Source organism: Octopus bimaculoides, chromosome 2, assembly GCF_001194135.2.
Source record: "Octopus bimaculoides isolate UCB-OBI-ISO-001 chromosome 2, ASM119413v2, whole genome shotgun sequence".
Classification (NCBI taxonomy): domain Eukaryota; kingdom Metazoa; phylum Mollusca; class Cephalopoda; order Octopoda; family Octopodidae; genus Octopus; species Octopus bimaculoides.
This window is the reverse complement of record NC_068982.1, coordinates 104,369,311-104,381,865: the sequence shown is the minus strand read 5'-3', so window position 1 is coordinate 104,381,865 and position 12,555 is coordinate 104,369,311. Positions and strand designations below refer to the sequence as shown.

Here is a 12,555-nt window from a genome sequence, read left to right as displayed (position 1 = left end):
TATGTATGTATGTATGTATGTATGTATGTATGTATGTATGTATGTATGTATGTATGTATGTATGTATCTTTCTCTCTGTCTAAATATGTATATGTATATATGAATTTGTTGAGGTCGTTTCTTTTTTATGCTTGGATACCCATCCTGTTGCAAACTCTGACCTGTTTCCAAGCAAGGTAATATATTTCCATGGCCAGACATGCTTTTACAAAAGAATGGAAATGAATGACATTGCTTGTATGACAGTTGATGCTCAATTCAACAATCATATAAGATCAAGATAAGAAACACACACACACACATACACACACACACACACACACACAGAGGTATTACCTAAATAGATGAGGGTTAGCAGCAAGAAGGGCATCTGGCTGTAGAAAATCTGCTTTAACAAAGTCTATCTGATCTATGCAAACACACACACACACACACATACTGAATTTGTGCATATTTTCTGCTGACCAAATTCTACTCACAAGGTATTGGTCAATGCAAAGCTTTGGGAAAGTGATTTGCCCAAGGTACCAAATAGTGGGACCAATCCTTGAACCATATGATGGCAAAGCAAATTTCTTAACTGTATAGCTTTTCTGCTTATATTTCCTTACCCTAGATCAGTGGTTCTTAACCAGGGTTCACATGACCCTTGGGGATCCATAACAAATTTAGTTGCTAATTATGTGCAATAAATCAGTTTGCAATACACAAAATATTTTAACAATTTTTTCATACAATTCTTAATATTTAATTATAAAAATATAATGGGATTTTTTAAAACATTAAATGACTATGGAGGTCCAGTAGGAGTAGAATAGGGGTCCAAGGGGTCTATAGGCAAACAATGGTTGAGGGTTTGTCCAAGGCACCAAACAGAGTATCATAATTCTAATACAGAAATTGTACAGTTTCAGATCAAATTATTTTATTTACAGAGAAAAGGGTCTAACAATTTAGATAATGTTTATATTCCTTAATGTTATTTTTAAATATATAAATATTTTAATGCTAATTTGAACCACAGATTCTTAAAATTAAGGATATTAAAGTTGATATCAAATACAGGATATATATTAAAGTTGCATATTATTAAAGTTTGCAAAGTGTTAACAATAAAAGTATGTGAGGGTAATTTCGGAAATTGAAATCCCTGCTAAATGTTAGCATAAAACATTATTTTCAAAGAATTTAGTGAATGTAGCATATGATAAGCATGTTTGTGTGCTTGTATATAAGAGTGTGATTGTACGTGTGAGAATGTGCTTACATGTGTCTGTATATATGTGTGTATATATATATATATATATATATATATATATATATATATATATATATATATATATATATATATATATATATATCAATGCATGTATGTATGTGTCAATATGTATATATGTACATATATATATATATATGCACATCCACATACCCTTTTGAAATTGGATTACAGAGAAAGAGGAAGTAATAAAGATATGGGGTTGTAGATATCCCCAGGTGCAAGTGTGAAAATTACTCTCACTTATTACATCTGTTAATTGAAATGGGTGTGCCTAAATTGTCTTTGCTTCAGGTACATAGAATCCTTGTTATGCCACTGCTAAATTTAGGAGGGAGGAAGAGAAAGAGGTGAGGAGAATATAAAAAAACAAATTTGAAAGTATTATTGACAAATTCCGTTATAGATTTCTTTTCAAAATGAAATATGAAGTAAATTGATGAGTAGAATCACTAGATCATTTTATAATATTTTAGTCAATGTCATATTTTAATCAAGGTCACATATAACATCTCAGTCACATTTACCTTTAACTAATCCAAAACTTACAAGGCTTTTGACCTATTTGTATTTGCAATATAAAAAGCATTGTGCCTCTTTTCTGCACCTGCTGAAAGAAAATTGGCAAGATAGGAATACTAACTTTCCAAACAGCAGTGCTGTGTTTGTGAAGCAGAGGAAATAAAGTGGTGCCAACAGCTGATATCACCAAAATAGCAGTTTGATGATACCCATGTGAATATTAGTGTTGGCAATCAAGAAACATAACCCAGATATTTCAAAAGAAAGGGCTTGGATTATATTAATGATATTACTTTCTACAAAGACAGTTTATTCAACAAGAAAGTTCTATGGTTTCACTGATGATTCTTACATTGTCAACATATTTTGTCTTTATTCCAGGAAAATCATAAATTCTTTTATGACTCACCATACCTTGTAAAATAATATATAAATGTCCTCTCAATGTACAAAGTTGTTGCAGCACCACTGAAAACTTTTGTGTATGAAATTCCAGCAGTAATGTAAGAAGGTAAGAAAAGGATTTGGGGGTGAGCAGATGCCCCTGGGTACAGATATGAAGAGGTGCAAAATTTACTCTGGCTCATCATGTTTGTTAATTAAAATGGGTGTTCCAAAATTGTTCTTGCTCTTGGGCACCAAGAACTATTGCAATGCTACTACTGAATTTAGGACTTGATCTCATGGCCAGTTTAACTCCATCTCTTGTCTCGTTGGTGTGTTTAGTAGTGTCTTCCTAGTTGCAAGCATTCAGTTTAGGTCAAGTGAGAGGACAATTTATGCTCTTCCTCCCATCAGTCATGGAGTCTCTGAAAGGGTCATGAATACTTCCCTTCATTTCCTGACTAGGCATTAAAAAACATTTGGCTGCCACTTCTTGCAGATCGTATGACCATGTAGAGATTGCACCATCACCATATCATTAGCTGTTTTCTAACATTCTAAATTCTCTACTTTCAGATAAGTTAGGTATTAAGGGCTTAATATCTAACTGATGGGCAGAGTATAATTCTACAGACGGGATATAAAATCACAGTTGTTCAGCTGAAAGATTAATAGCTTAAACATTTTACTGTAAAAATCAGATATATCCACTCAAATTTTCATTACTTGTATCTGTGGAAAGCAGTTTTATATACCAATCTATCTTTTCTTGAGAAATGTCATGTTTGAAACTGTTTCCTGTTGAGATATGTCAATTGTATAAGCAATTACCAATTATATTTTTTTGGTAGATATTTAACATTCTCACTGGAATTACCATGAAATTTAATTTTATAGTTAAAGTGTTAATTACTCAGTTACTGAAGCGCCTTTCTCGATGTATAAAGCCTGTCAATAAAATTAGATAGAAGAAAACTGCATAAAAATGTATTGGATAGGCTGTACTTATACATCTGATGCCCAGTTTAAACCCCCAACTTCTTGGTCCTGGGTGTGTTTAACAAATTCCATGCAATTGCAACCATTTAGATCAGTGGTTCTCAAGTGAGGTCCATATGACACTTGAGGGTCTATATAAGATTTTGTTGTTAAAGTTTATGAGCAATAAATTGCTTATACTTCAATTTTTTTTATATACAATTCCTAATATTTAATTATAAAAATTTAATAGGATTTTTTTAAACATGGGAGTCCAGTAGAATAGAGTAGGAATCAATGGGGTCCATAGGTAAAAAGAGAACCACTAGTTTAGACTAAGTCTCTAGTTAGCAGATAAACCATGAGAAATGGTTTCTTTGCCGAACCTCAATCTCAGAAGCTAATAGCATCTCTGTACATGGGTTGCAGGGCTTTCAGAAGCCCTCAACTATTGATAACTTTCTTAATGACCACTGAACAACAAAGTGTGGTACTTTTCAAAGGCATTCCTCAGGTCACCAAATGCTAGCTATAGTGACTGGTTCTTAAGAACTTTTGATATTGTCTTATAAGTACAGTGATGCTTGTATCATTTCCATTGTCAATTAGTCATTTGCTGGCTTTACACTTTTGAAGATGAGTGGAATTTGATATTCCTTACTTAACTAACAAGAGTTAGTAGCTGTAAAACAATGCACCAATGATATATTCAGTTAACTCAGGCCAGCCTAGGAAAATGGATGTAAAAATGAACAAATGAACGAGTACAAATAGGAGTACCGAAACAAACAGCATGTACTCTGCACTTATTATTGTGGAGTTTGCTTAGATAAATATGTATGCATAAGCACAGGTGTGGCTGTGTGGTAAGAAGCTTGCTTCCCAATTACAGGGCAAGTGGCACCTTGGTCAAGTGTTTTCTACAATAGTTTTGGGCTGACCAAAGCCTTGTGAGTAGATTTGGGAGATGGAAATTGAAAGAAGTCTGCTGTCATATATATATATATATATATATATATATATATATATATATATATATATATATATATATATATAAATATATAGATATAGATATTTCTATGTGTGTGTGCGTGTCTTTGTGTCTGTGTTGTCCCCCACCACTGCTTGAAAACTGGTGTTGGTGTGTTTACATCCCATAGCTTAGCAGTTCAGCAAAAGGAACTGATAGAATAACTAGCAGGCTTAACAAAAATAAAAATTTCTTCAAGGTGATGCCTCAGCATGGCCACAGTCTAATGACTGAAACAAGTAAAAGATAAAAGATACTTACACATGCACACATATGCTCACATGCATACACACATACAAGTATTTTCTAAGAAAAAGCAAGAGAAACAGACAATCATCCTTTAAATCCAATCTATTAATGGTATCATAAAAATTTGTAAGACATTCCAAAGTTTCTCTATTTAAGATTCTTTAAATGAATATATACACACCCTTGGTTGTGTGTATCTACAAAGACACAAAACACATAAATGCAGGTGCATACACCTACATACATGCACACACTAGTTCAACCACACATTTACAAACACCAAAAGCTGTTTTAAATCTAAAAGTCTTGTCATTCTGATAGCAACTGATTGGAACTTCATGGAGAAGAACTTGGAATAAATCTCAAAGAAAGCAATACACACATGGATGGATGTATCTCCATTGTTTGACAAAGAGAATTCAGTTGTTCAATCAACCTGCTCATCAGATCAACATATTTGTGGCTCTTTCACACACACATGTACACATAATGTATTTCTAAGGCAGAATCGGCAGGACACAGTATGTGACAAGGCTATACTTTTGAATTACAGATACAATTCCTTCAATGTGGTTCTACACAGTTCCCAGGCTGAGCAAAATGAAGCATGCTTGGTAGTTTAGTGGGTTGGTGTTTCTGAATGTAATCCATTTAGATATATATAATATACAGACACAAAGATATGTGTGTTATGTAAAAACAGAGCAGCTAAAATATGATCAGAGAATGTACCAATGAAAATGCAATGCTGAATGTAACACGAAAGATTAGGTTAATAGTCCAGTTTATGAATACTGTTCCAGTGAAATAGTTTGAAGGTATTTTCTTTTCAAATAAAGCTAATGAGCAACACAGAAAAACAAAACAAAACAAACAAACAAAACCCCACAAAGGAAATAGAATACTTTTTTAATATTTTATAAGCAACAAAATGTGTTTCTCAAAGTTGTTTGATTCAGTTTGTAATAAAAAAAAGAGCTTCTTTAAAATGATGTACATGTCTATGTATTTGTAAGAATGTGTGCATGACACTAATTCAGTATGGCCACAGCCTACATTCACACATATACACACACATGTACATACTGCATATATGCATACATACATACATAAATACATACATACACTATATATATGTAGGGAGAGAGGAAAAGAGAGAAGACAAGAGATACAGAGGGAAAGAGATAGATAGATAGAGAGAGAGAGGGAAAGAGAGAGAGGGGGAGAGAGAGAGGGAGGGAGAGAGGGAGAGAGAGAAGGAGAGAGAGAAGGAGAGAGAGAGAGAGAGAAGGAGAGAGAGAGAGAGAAGGAGAGAGAGAGAGAGAGAAGGAGAGAGAGAGAGGGATGTATATCTACGTATGTGCAAATGTGTGCGCATTTGTGTATATAGTAAAAAAAATATGAAAAATATTGTTATTGCCAGAAATTTCAATTAATTGGCATACACTGGCAGAATAAAGGAATGGAAAACTTGCTTGAAATCTTATAGGTGGTCCATGATAGACATTAGTTAAATAATTTATTTAGCATCAGGTGAAATGGTAGAGGCATATGGATAATAATTCTTGAAGTGGGTTGAAAAAAAATAGCCATCATACTTTTTATGCTTATCATGTATTAATTCCTAGAACATCCCTCCTTCTCCTTATCTTCATAGCCATCATCATTATTATGTCTACTGATGTTAATTCTGAAGTGCCTGAGAAAAAACTCATAGGCAGGGTTTTTTTTTTAATAGTAAAAGGAAAATGTTGAGGTCAGTCCAATTCAGCTAGCTATAAAAGAACAGATGCAAAGAGAATACAGATATGTTTAGACTAGTAAAAGTGCAGTGACTATGGGGTTAGAGATCAAATGTTACAGAATCAAGCCTGATTATTTGTAACAGGATCAAATCTTAAATTGCTCTGGACTTTTCTCTTTCATCATTAAAGTTTGTGAGAAGCAGTGGCTGAGTGGATACGTTATACTCTTTTTATAATGAGTTCATATCTCATATCTCACTGTGGATTTTGAAGTTAAATGTACTTGATTTTAATTTTCTTTATTAGTTGATCTGAGGAGGAGAGCACAGACAGTTAGGTGAAGAAGATATTAGAAAGTTAGTAAAGATATTGGTGAATCATGCTATCAATGGAATTGTGATGTGTTTCTGATTGATTCATTTAACTCTCAAATGACTCAGATTAGGGGATTTTCAGAGATTTGTTGTTGTTTGAGATGGGGAGGGAGAGAGAGAGAGATTAGAAGTATTGGATAAAAATACCTGGACAAAATCTTGCAGGTTCGAGACTGGTATAACAGAAGGAAGAGATAAAGCTGCAATGAGTGAGATCTTGTAAAGGGGAAGTGTACACAGACAGCTACTTTGGAGAAACAGAAAGTGTTTTAAGGAAGTGAGAAGGAGTTCTTTTCTAAAATGGCAAGGATGTCATCTGAGGGAGATTTGGCTGCAGTTTCTAGTAAATCAAGAACAGATAAACCCAATGTAGGTTCAATGACTATCTAGCAATAGCATGGGCCCTCAGAAATTCTGGGCTGGCATCCAGCATGCTGGAAGACCACTGGAAGCAAAGCTTTTGCTAAAGCATGTCTCTAGAACCTGTTTGAAGCCAGGCTACGTCTGCTCTGATAATTGGTGGTGACTTAGTCAGCGAATTCCCTATGATGGCTGACAATAAATAGCAAGCTGAGCTGCTATGGATCAAATTATCTCAAAGTGTGTACATGCAGGCATAACTGTGTGGTAAGAAGCTTGCTTCCCAACCATATGGTTTTGGGTTCAGTCCCACTGCATGGCACCTTGGGCAAGTGTCTTCTACTGAAGCTTCAGGCTGACCAAAGATTTATGAGTGGATTAAGTAGGCAGAAACTGAAAGAAGCCTGTCGTGTGTATATATATATATATATATATATATATATATATATATACACACACACACATCTATGTGTCTTTGTGTCTGTGTTTGTCTGTCTATCATTGCTTAACAACTGGTGTTGGTGTGTTTACATCCCCATAACTTAGCAGTTCAGCAAAGAGACCGATAGAACAAGTACTCTTGAAGGCAGTGCTCCAGCATGACCATGGTCAAATGACTGAAACAAGTAAAAGACTGTAACCAAGACCACTTGTGAACTCGTACTTTCACTGAAACTCCGAACATGAACTCAACACCTCAACAGCAAATGATGACGATAATTACAGTGTCAGCGCTATCTGAAGTACTTACTCTCCCTGTGAGTTATTTATCAAATTTGCAAGCTGGATTTTTGGGCTACAAGCAGAAGCATTACTTTATCAGCTGTGGTCAGCATTCTTGAAGGACATAATGAACTTGTTGGTCAGAGCCAGCTCAACCCACCTCAGGTGAATGCTGTTGTAAAGCAAGTAAGATCAAGAACCATGTAGAAGCTCCCTCTTCTTTCTTGACCAAGTACTTGAAGTGTGTTTAGTGAGTGAAACTTTGTCTATCAACTTTCATCCTTTATCTTTTACTTGTTTCAGTCATTAGACTGCAGCCATCCTAGGGCACTGCCTTGAAGAGTTTAGTTGAGCAATTTGACCCAGTATCTATTTTCCTTAAGCCTGTTACTTACTATATCAGTCTATTTTGCCAAACCACTAAGTTATGGGGGCATAAACAAACCAGCACTGGTTATCAAGTGGTGGTGGGGACAATCACAATTACAAAGACACACACACAAAAACACACACATATATCACACACACACACACACACACACACACACACACACACACACACACAATAGGCTTCTTTCAGTGTCCATCTACTAAATCCAGTCACAAGGCTTTGGTTGGTTCAAGGCTATAGTTGAAGACACTTGCTCAAGGTGCAGCAGTGAGACTGAACCTGGAACCATGAGGTTAAGAAGCAAACTTCCAACCACACAGTCACACCAGCACCTCGTCAATTATTCCTTGGAAAGCATTTATAATGTAAGCCTGATTAATAAATATAATTTTTTCAGAAATGTTATATCTTCATCATCATCATCATCATTACACCTTTATCATACTCACTAAAACTATGTTGTTGTTGTTGCTTAGCCCCAATTGTTCAATTCAACTCTGTTCCAGTGATTTTAGGACTATATTAACCAATGTTTACTTTATAATCTTAAGACAACAGAACGTAATTTGAGGGAGATTTGGTTTCAATTTCTATCCGTTGAATGACTTCGTAGAGATTCCCATATTGGCATAATGTTGTTGTGTTTTGACCCCAGGTCAGCCTTGATCCTGCAGTAACCATTCTGCATAATATATCTTGGGTTACATTATGCCTATAACCGGCTTCAACATAGATTCCAGCTACACAAAATTCAGAAGGTATTTATTGTGAAACTATGGTAGAAGACATTTACTCCAAGAGCAACAAAGTGGGATTGAACCCACAACCACATGGGTTGCAAAATGAACTCCTTAATCATATAGCTATGTCAGCACAACCATACAGCCATGTCTGCACCCATTGTATGATCTGAAGGAGAGTTGGCTGCTATTTCTAGCAGATCAAATAACCATGCAGAATCTTTTAGCTTAATGCCTGGCCATAATAACGGCTTAGATTAAATGCTATTGAAAGAATAACAGCAAATAAGATTTACTTACCAAAGAGCATAGGATAAATAGTACAATAAATATTCTGCCGAGAACTGTTTTGGCATAGATATCTCCAAAGCCCACAGTTGACATTGTAACCAGTAAAAAGTATAAACACTCCCAATACGTCATACTGTTTGGGTTTTTGAAGTCCAAGAAAGGATCACCGGAATTTTCAATCTACAAGACAAAGTAAAAGATAGATATAAGATGAAGGGAGAAGACAAGTCAAGAAAAATTCAATTATATTACAAATGTATTATCTGTTTGGTTGCGAAAAAACGAGAAAAACTTTAAGGAGATGAAAATAAAGCTGATAGTGATTAAGATGGTTATGACAATGATGGTCGGGACGATAATGGTGACAGGGATGATTTTATTGTTTAGTTACAGGTCAGCCTTAATTGTGAGCAGATCTACAATTAAGGGCATTCTAGCTATGATAATCTTGCCTTTGTTTTTTCAGACAGTGTAATGTTGGACTACATTATCCATTTTTTTTTTCCTTTTAAGATAACAGGGTGTGATTTGAGGGAGATTTTGGCTGCTACTTCTTGTAGATTCAGCAAACATGCAAAGGTTTCTTCATTGGCTTGTAGATGTTCTCTCATTGTTGTTGTAAATGATGATGATAACAATGTTGACGTTGATGATAATGATGATGGTCATAAACAGGAGGTAGAGGTTAATGTTATCATGGCCTGGGGGATAATTATGATGATGGTGGTGGTAGCAGTACCTGACTCTATGTTTCAATACTCTCACTATCATCATGCTTTTAAAATATCCAGTAAAATATTAATAGTGGTGGTGATGATGATGACGATTATGATGATTGTTACTATTATTAATGAGAGAATTAGAATGTTGGACAAAATGCCTTTTGACACTTTTTGTAACTTTTACACTCCAATTTCAAATCCTGCCAAGACCAATTTTGCCTTTCACCTTTCTGGGGTTAATAAATTAAAATACCAGTCAAGTACTGGGGTTGATATATCAACTATTCCCTATCCAAGCCTTGTGCCAATGTAATAAATTATTATTATCATTATAGACGTCGCACAGTATACAATATCGTGAGGTTGTTGACTGAAGATATTGTGTCTACTGGTGGGGTTGTACTGTTTGACAAGGACCTCCACAAGGACCACCACAGCCTCTCCTACTGTAACAACTTCACTATTTCCTTTTGCAATGATCATCATAGCACTGATGATAATGCTATTGATGATAATTGTGAAAATGTTAACAATAATGATGAATTTGTTGATGATGATAATGATGACCATGATGATGATGACGACGACAACGACAAAACAAACAGCCTGTTGCAACAATAGTCTGATTACTAATCTAGCCTTCTAGTTAATTAGAAAATACTAACACAGCCTTCTGTCAATCTTTCAAAATCTCATTAATTTCTACAAGGCTTTCTTAAAATAATCTCCATATTTTTTCTAGTTCACTTATATATATATACATACATATCTGTATATACAATCTTTGTAATTATGAAGATCAGTAGAACAAAACTTTAATGATAATATGAATATTCTTCACACATTTCTCTTTCAATGTATAAAAATGCACATGGAATTCTAAACACTGGTTGTATGCTGTCTGATTTAATTCACACTATATCATCATCGTCATTTAACATCCATTTTCCATGTTGGCATTGGTAAGATAGTTTGATTGGAGATGGTAAGTCAGACAGATGTGCCTGGCTTCACTCTGTTTTGACTTAGCTTTTACAGCTGGATGTCTGTCTTAATGCCAATCGCTTCAAAGAGTGTAGTGAGTGCCTTTTATGTGTCACTGGCACAGGTGCCTTTTACTTGTCATTAGCACAGGTGCCATTCACACATCACTGGCACTAGGCCATGACCAGGATTTCACTTAATTTGATGCATCTTCTGAAACACAGCAATTCACCAAAAGTCCCAGACACTTGTCATCACCTCTGTGAGATTCAGCATCCTAAGATCACATTTCACCACCTCATCCCATTCTTCATGGGTCTACCTCTTCCACAGGTTCCTTTCACAATTAGAGATTGGCACTTCTTTATGCAACTGTCTTTGTCCATAAGCATCACATACAGCTGTCCTCATCCATAAGCACCAAACCAGTGCAGTCTTCTCTCCTGCACACTACATCTGATACCTCTTATACCTAATTTTTCTCTTAAGAAAACTTACACTCTGTTGTACATGTACACTGACATTACACATCTAGCAGAACATTCTAGCCTCATTTCTTTCAAGCTTTCATATGTCTTCTACAGTCACAACCCATGTTTTGCTGCCATGCAATGTGGCTGTTTGCACATAGGCATCATATACAAATATTATCTGTGTTTGTTTGTGCATGTGTGTGTGTGTGTGTGTGTGTGTTATGTAGACAAACTGATTCAACAAACAGTTTGAAGCATAAATATATTAAAATAATATATATCATCAGTGAAACACCTACCAGAGATGAACTCCAGACTATGCTGAGGTCAAATGGTTTCTGCATTGCATCAAACTATACACCTTTTTAGTAACACACAGAATGCTTCTGATTGTTTTGAACCTGGAATGTTGGCCAGTTCAGCACCCTGGACCTATTTACTGATGCCTGTTATCATACAGTAGATGACTTTGACTCCTGAAGGTATTTATAATGCACTAATAATTCCTGGGCAAAACTTGTCATTCTCCACTCTCTTCAATGCCACAATGTTATTGTCTTCAAACTGGAAGACAAGGGCAGCACTATTGGGGCAAGGCAGGTCAACTGAAGCTATGTGACAGCTCCAGAACACCCTCTTCTAAAGACTTTTGCCTTCAGATCACACACCCCTCTACCTACACAGTGTTTCCTTTACCATCTGTCAAATCTTCCTCTCCCTCCTCTCCAACTTCTGTCAATCTTGTCATTCACATCTCTGTACCTCCACTACATACTTCTTCCCCAAGATCCATAAGCTGCAAAACTCCAGTTGTCCGATCATCTCTGCTTATAACAACCCTACTGAATTCATTTCTGTTTGCCTTGATGCCCTCCTTTCACATCTTACCAATTATTTTTCTCTTCTCAACCACTTTTCCTCTTTCACACTTTTCCTTTACTTTTCTTGTGATGAAGGCTAGTGCCTGAAATATGATTCTTTCCCTTCCTTTTTAAAACTTGTTCCTCCTGTTTGGTCATGTGCTTTTGGTTTTTGTACATTGCTTGTACAACACACACACATATATACTCTTTTACTTGTTTCAGTCATTTGACTGTGGCCATGCTAGAGCACCATCTTTAGTCGAGCAAATCGACTCCAGGACTTATTCTTTGAAAGCCTAGTACTTATTCTATCGGTCTCTTTTGCCAAACCGCTAAGTTATGGGGACTTAAACACACCAGCATCGGTTGTCAAGCGATGTTGGGGGGACAAACACAGACACACAAACATATACACACATACATACATACATATATATATATATATATATA

The 12,555-nt window shown here is 35.6% G+C and overlaps 1 protein-coding gene across 7 annotated transcripts in view; it reads right to left on the bottom strand.

Moving 5' to 3' along the window:
* Positions 1-12,555, bottom strand: part of LOC106878324 (calcium-activated potassium channel slowpoke) — a 333,443-nt gene that overhangs the window by 186,181 nt on the left and 134,707 nt on the right. For all 7 annotated transcript variants that reach the window (XM_052978540.1, XM_052978541.1, XM_052978542.1 and 4 more), the window contains exon 6: positions 9,073-9,243. In XM_052978540.1, the coding sequence (XP_052834500.1) occupies positions 9,073-9,243 (171 nt within the window). The remainder of the gene's footprint in view (positions 1-9,072; positions 9,244-12,555) is intronic.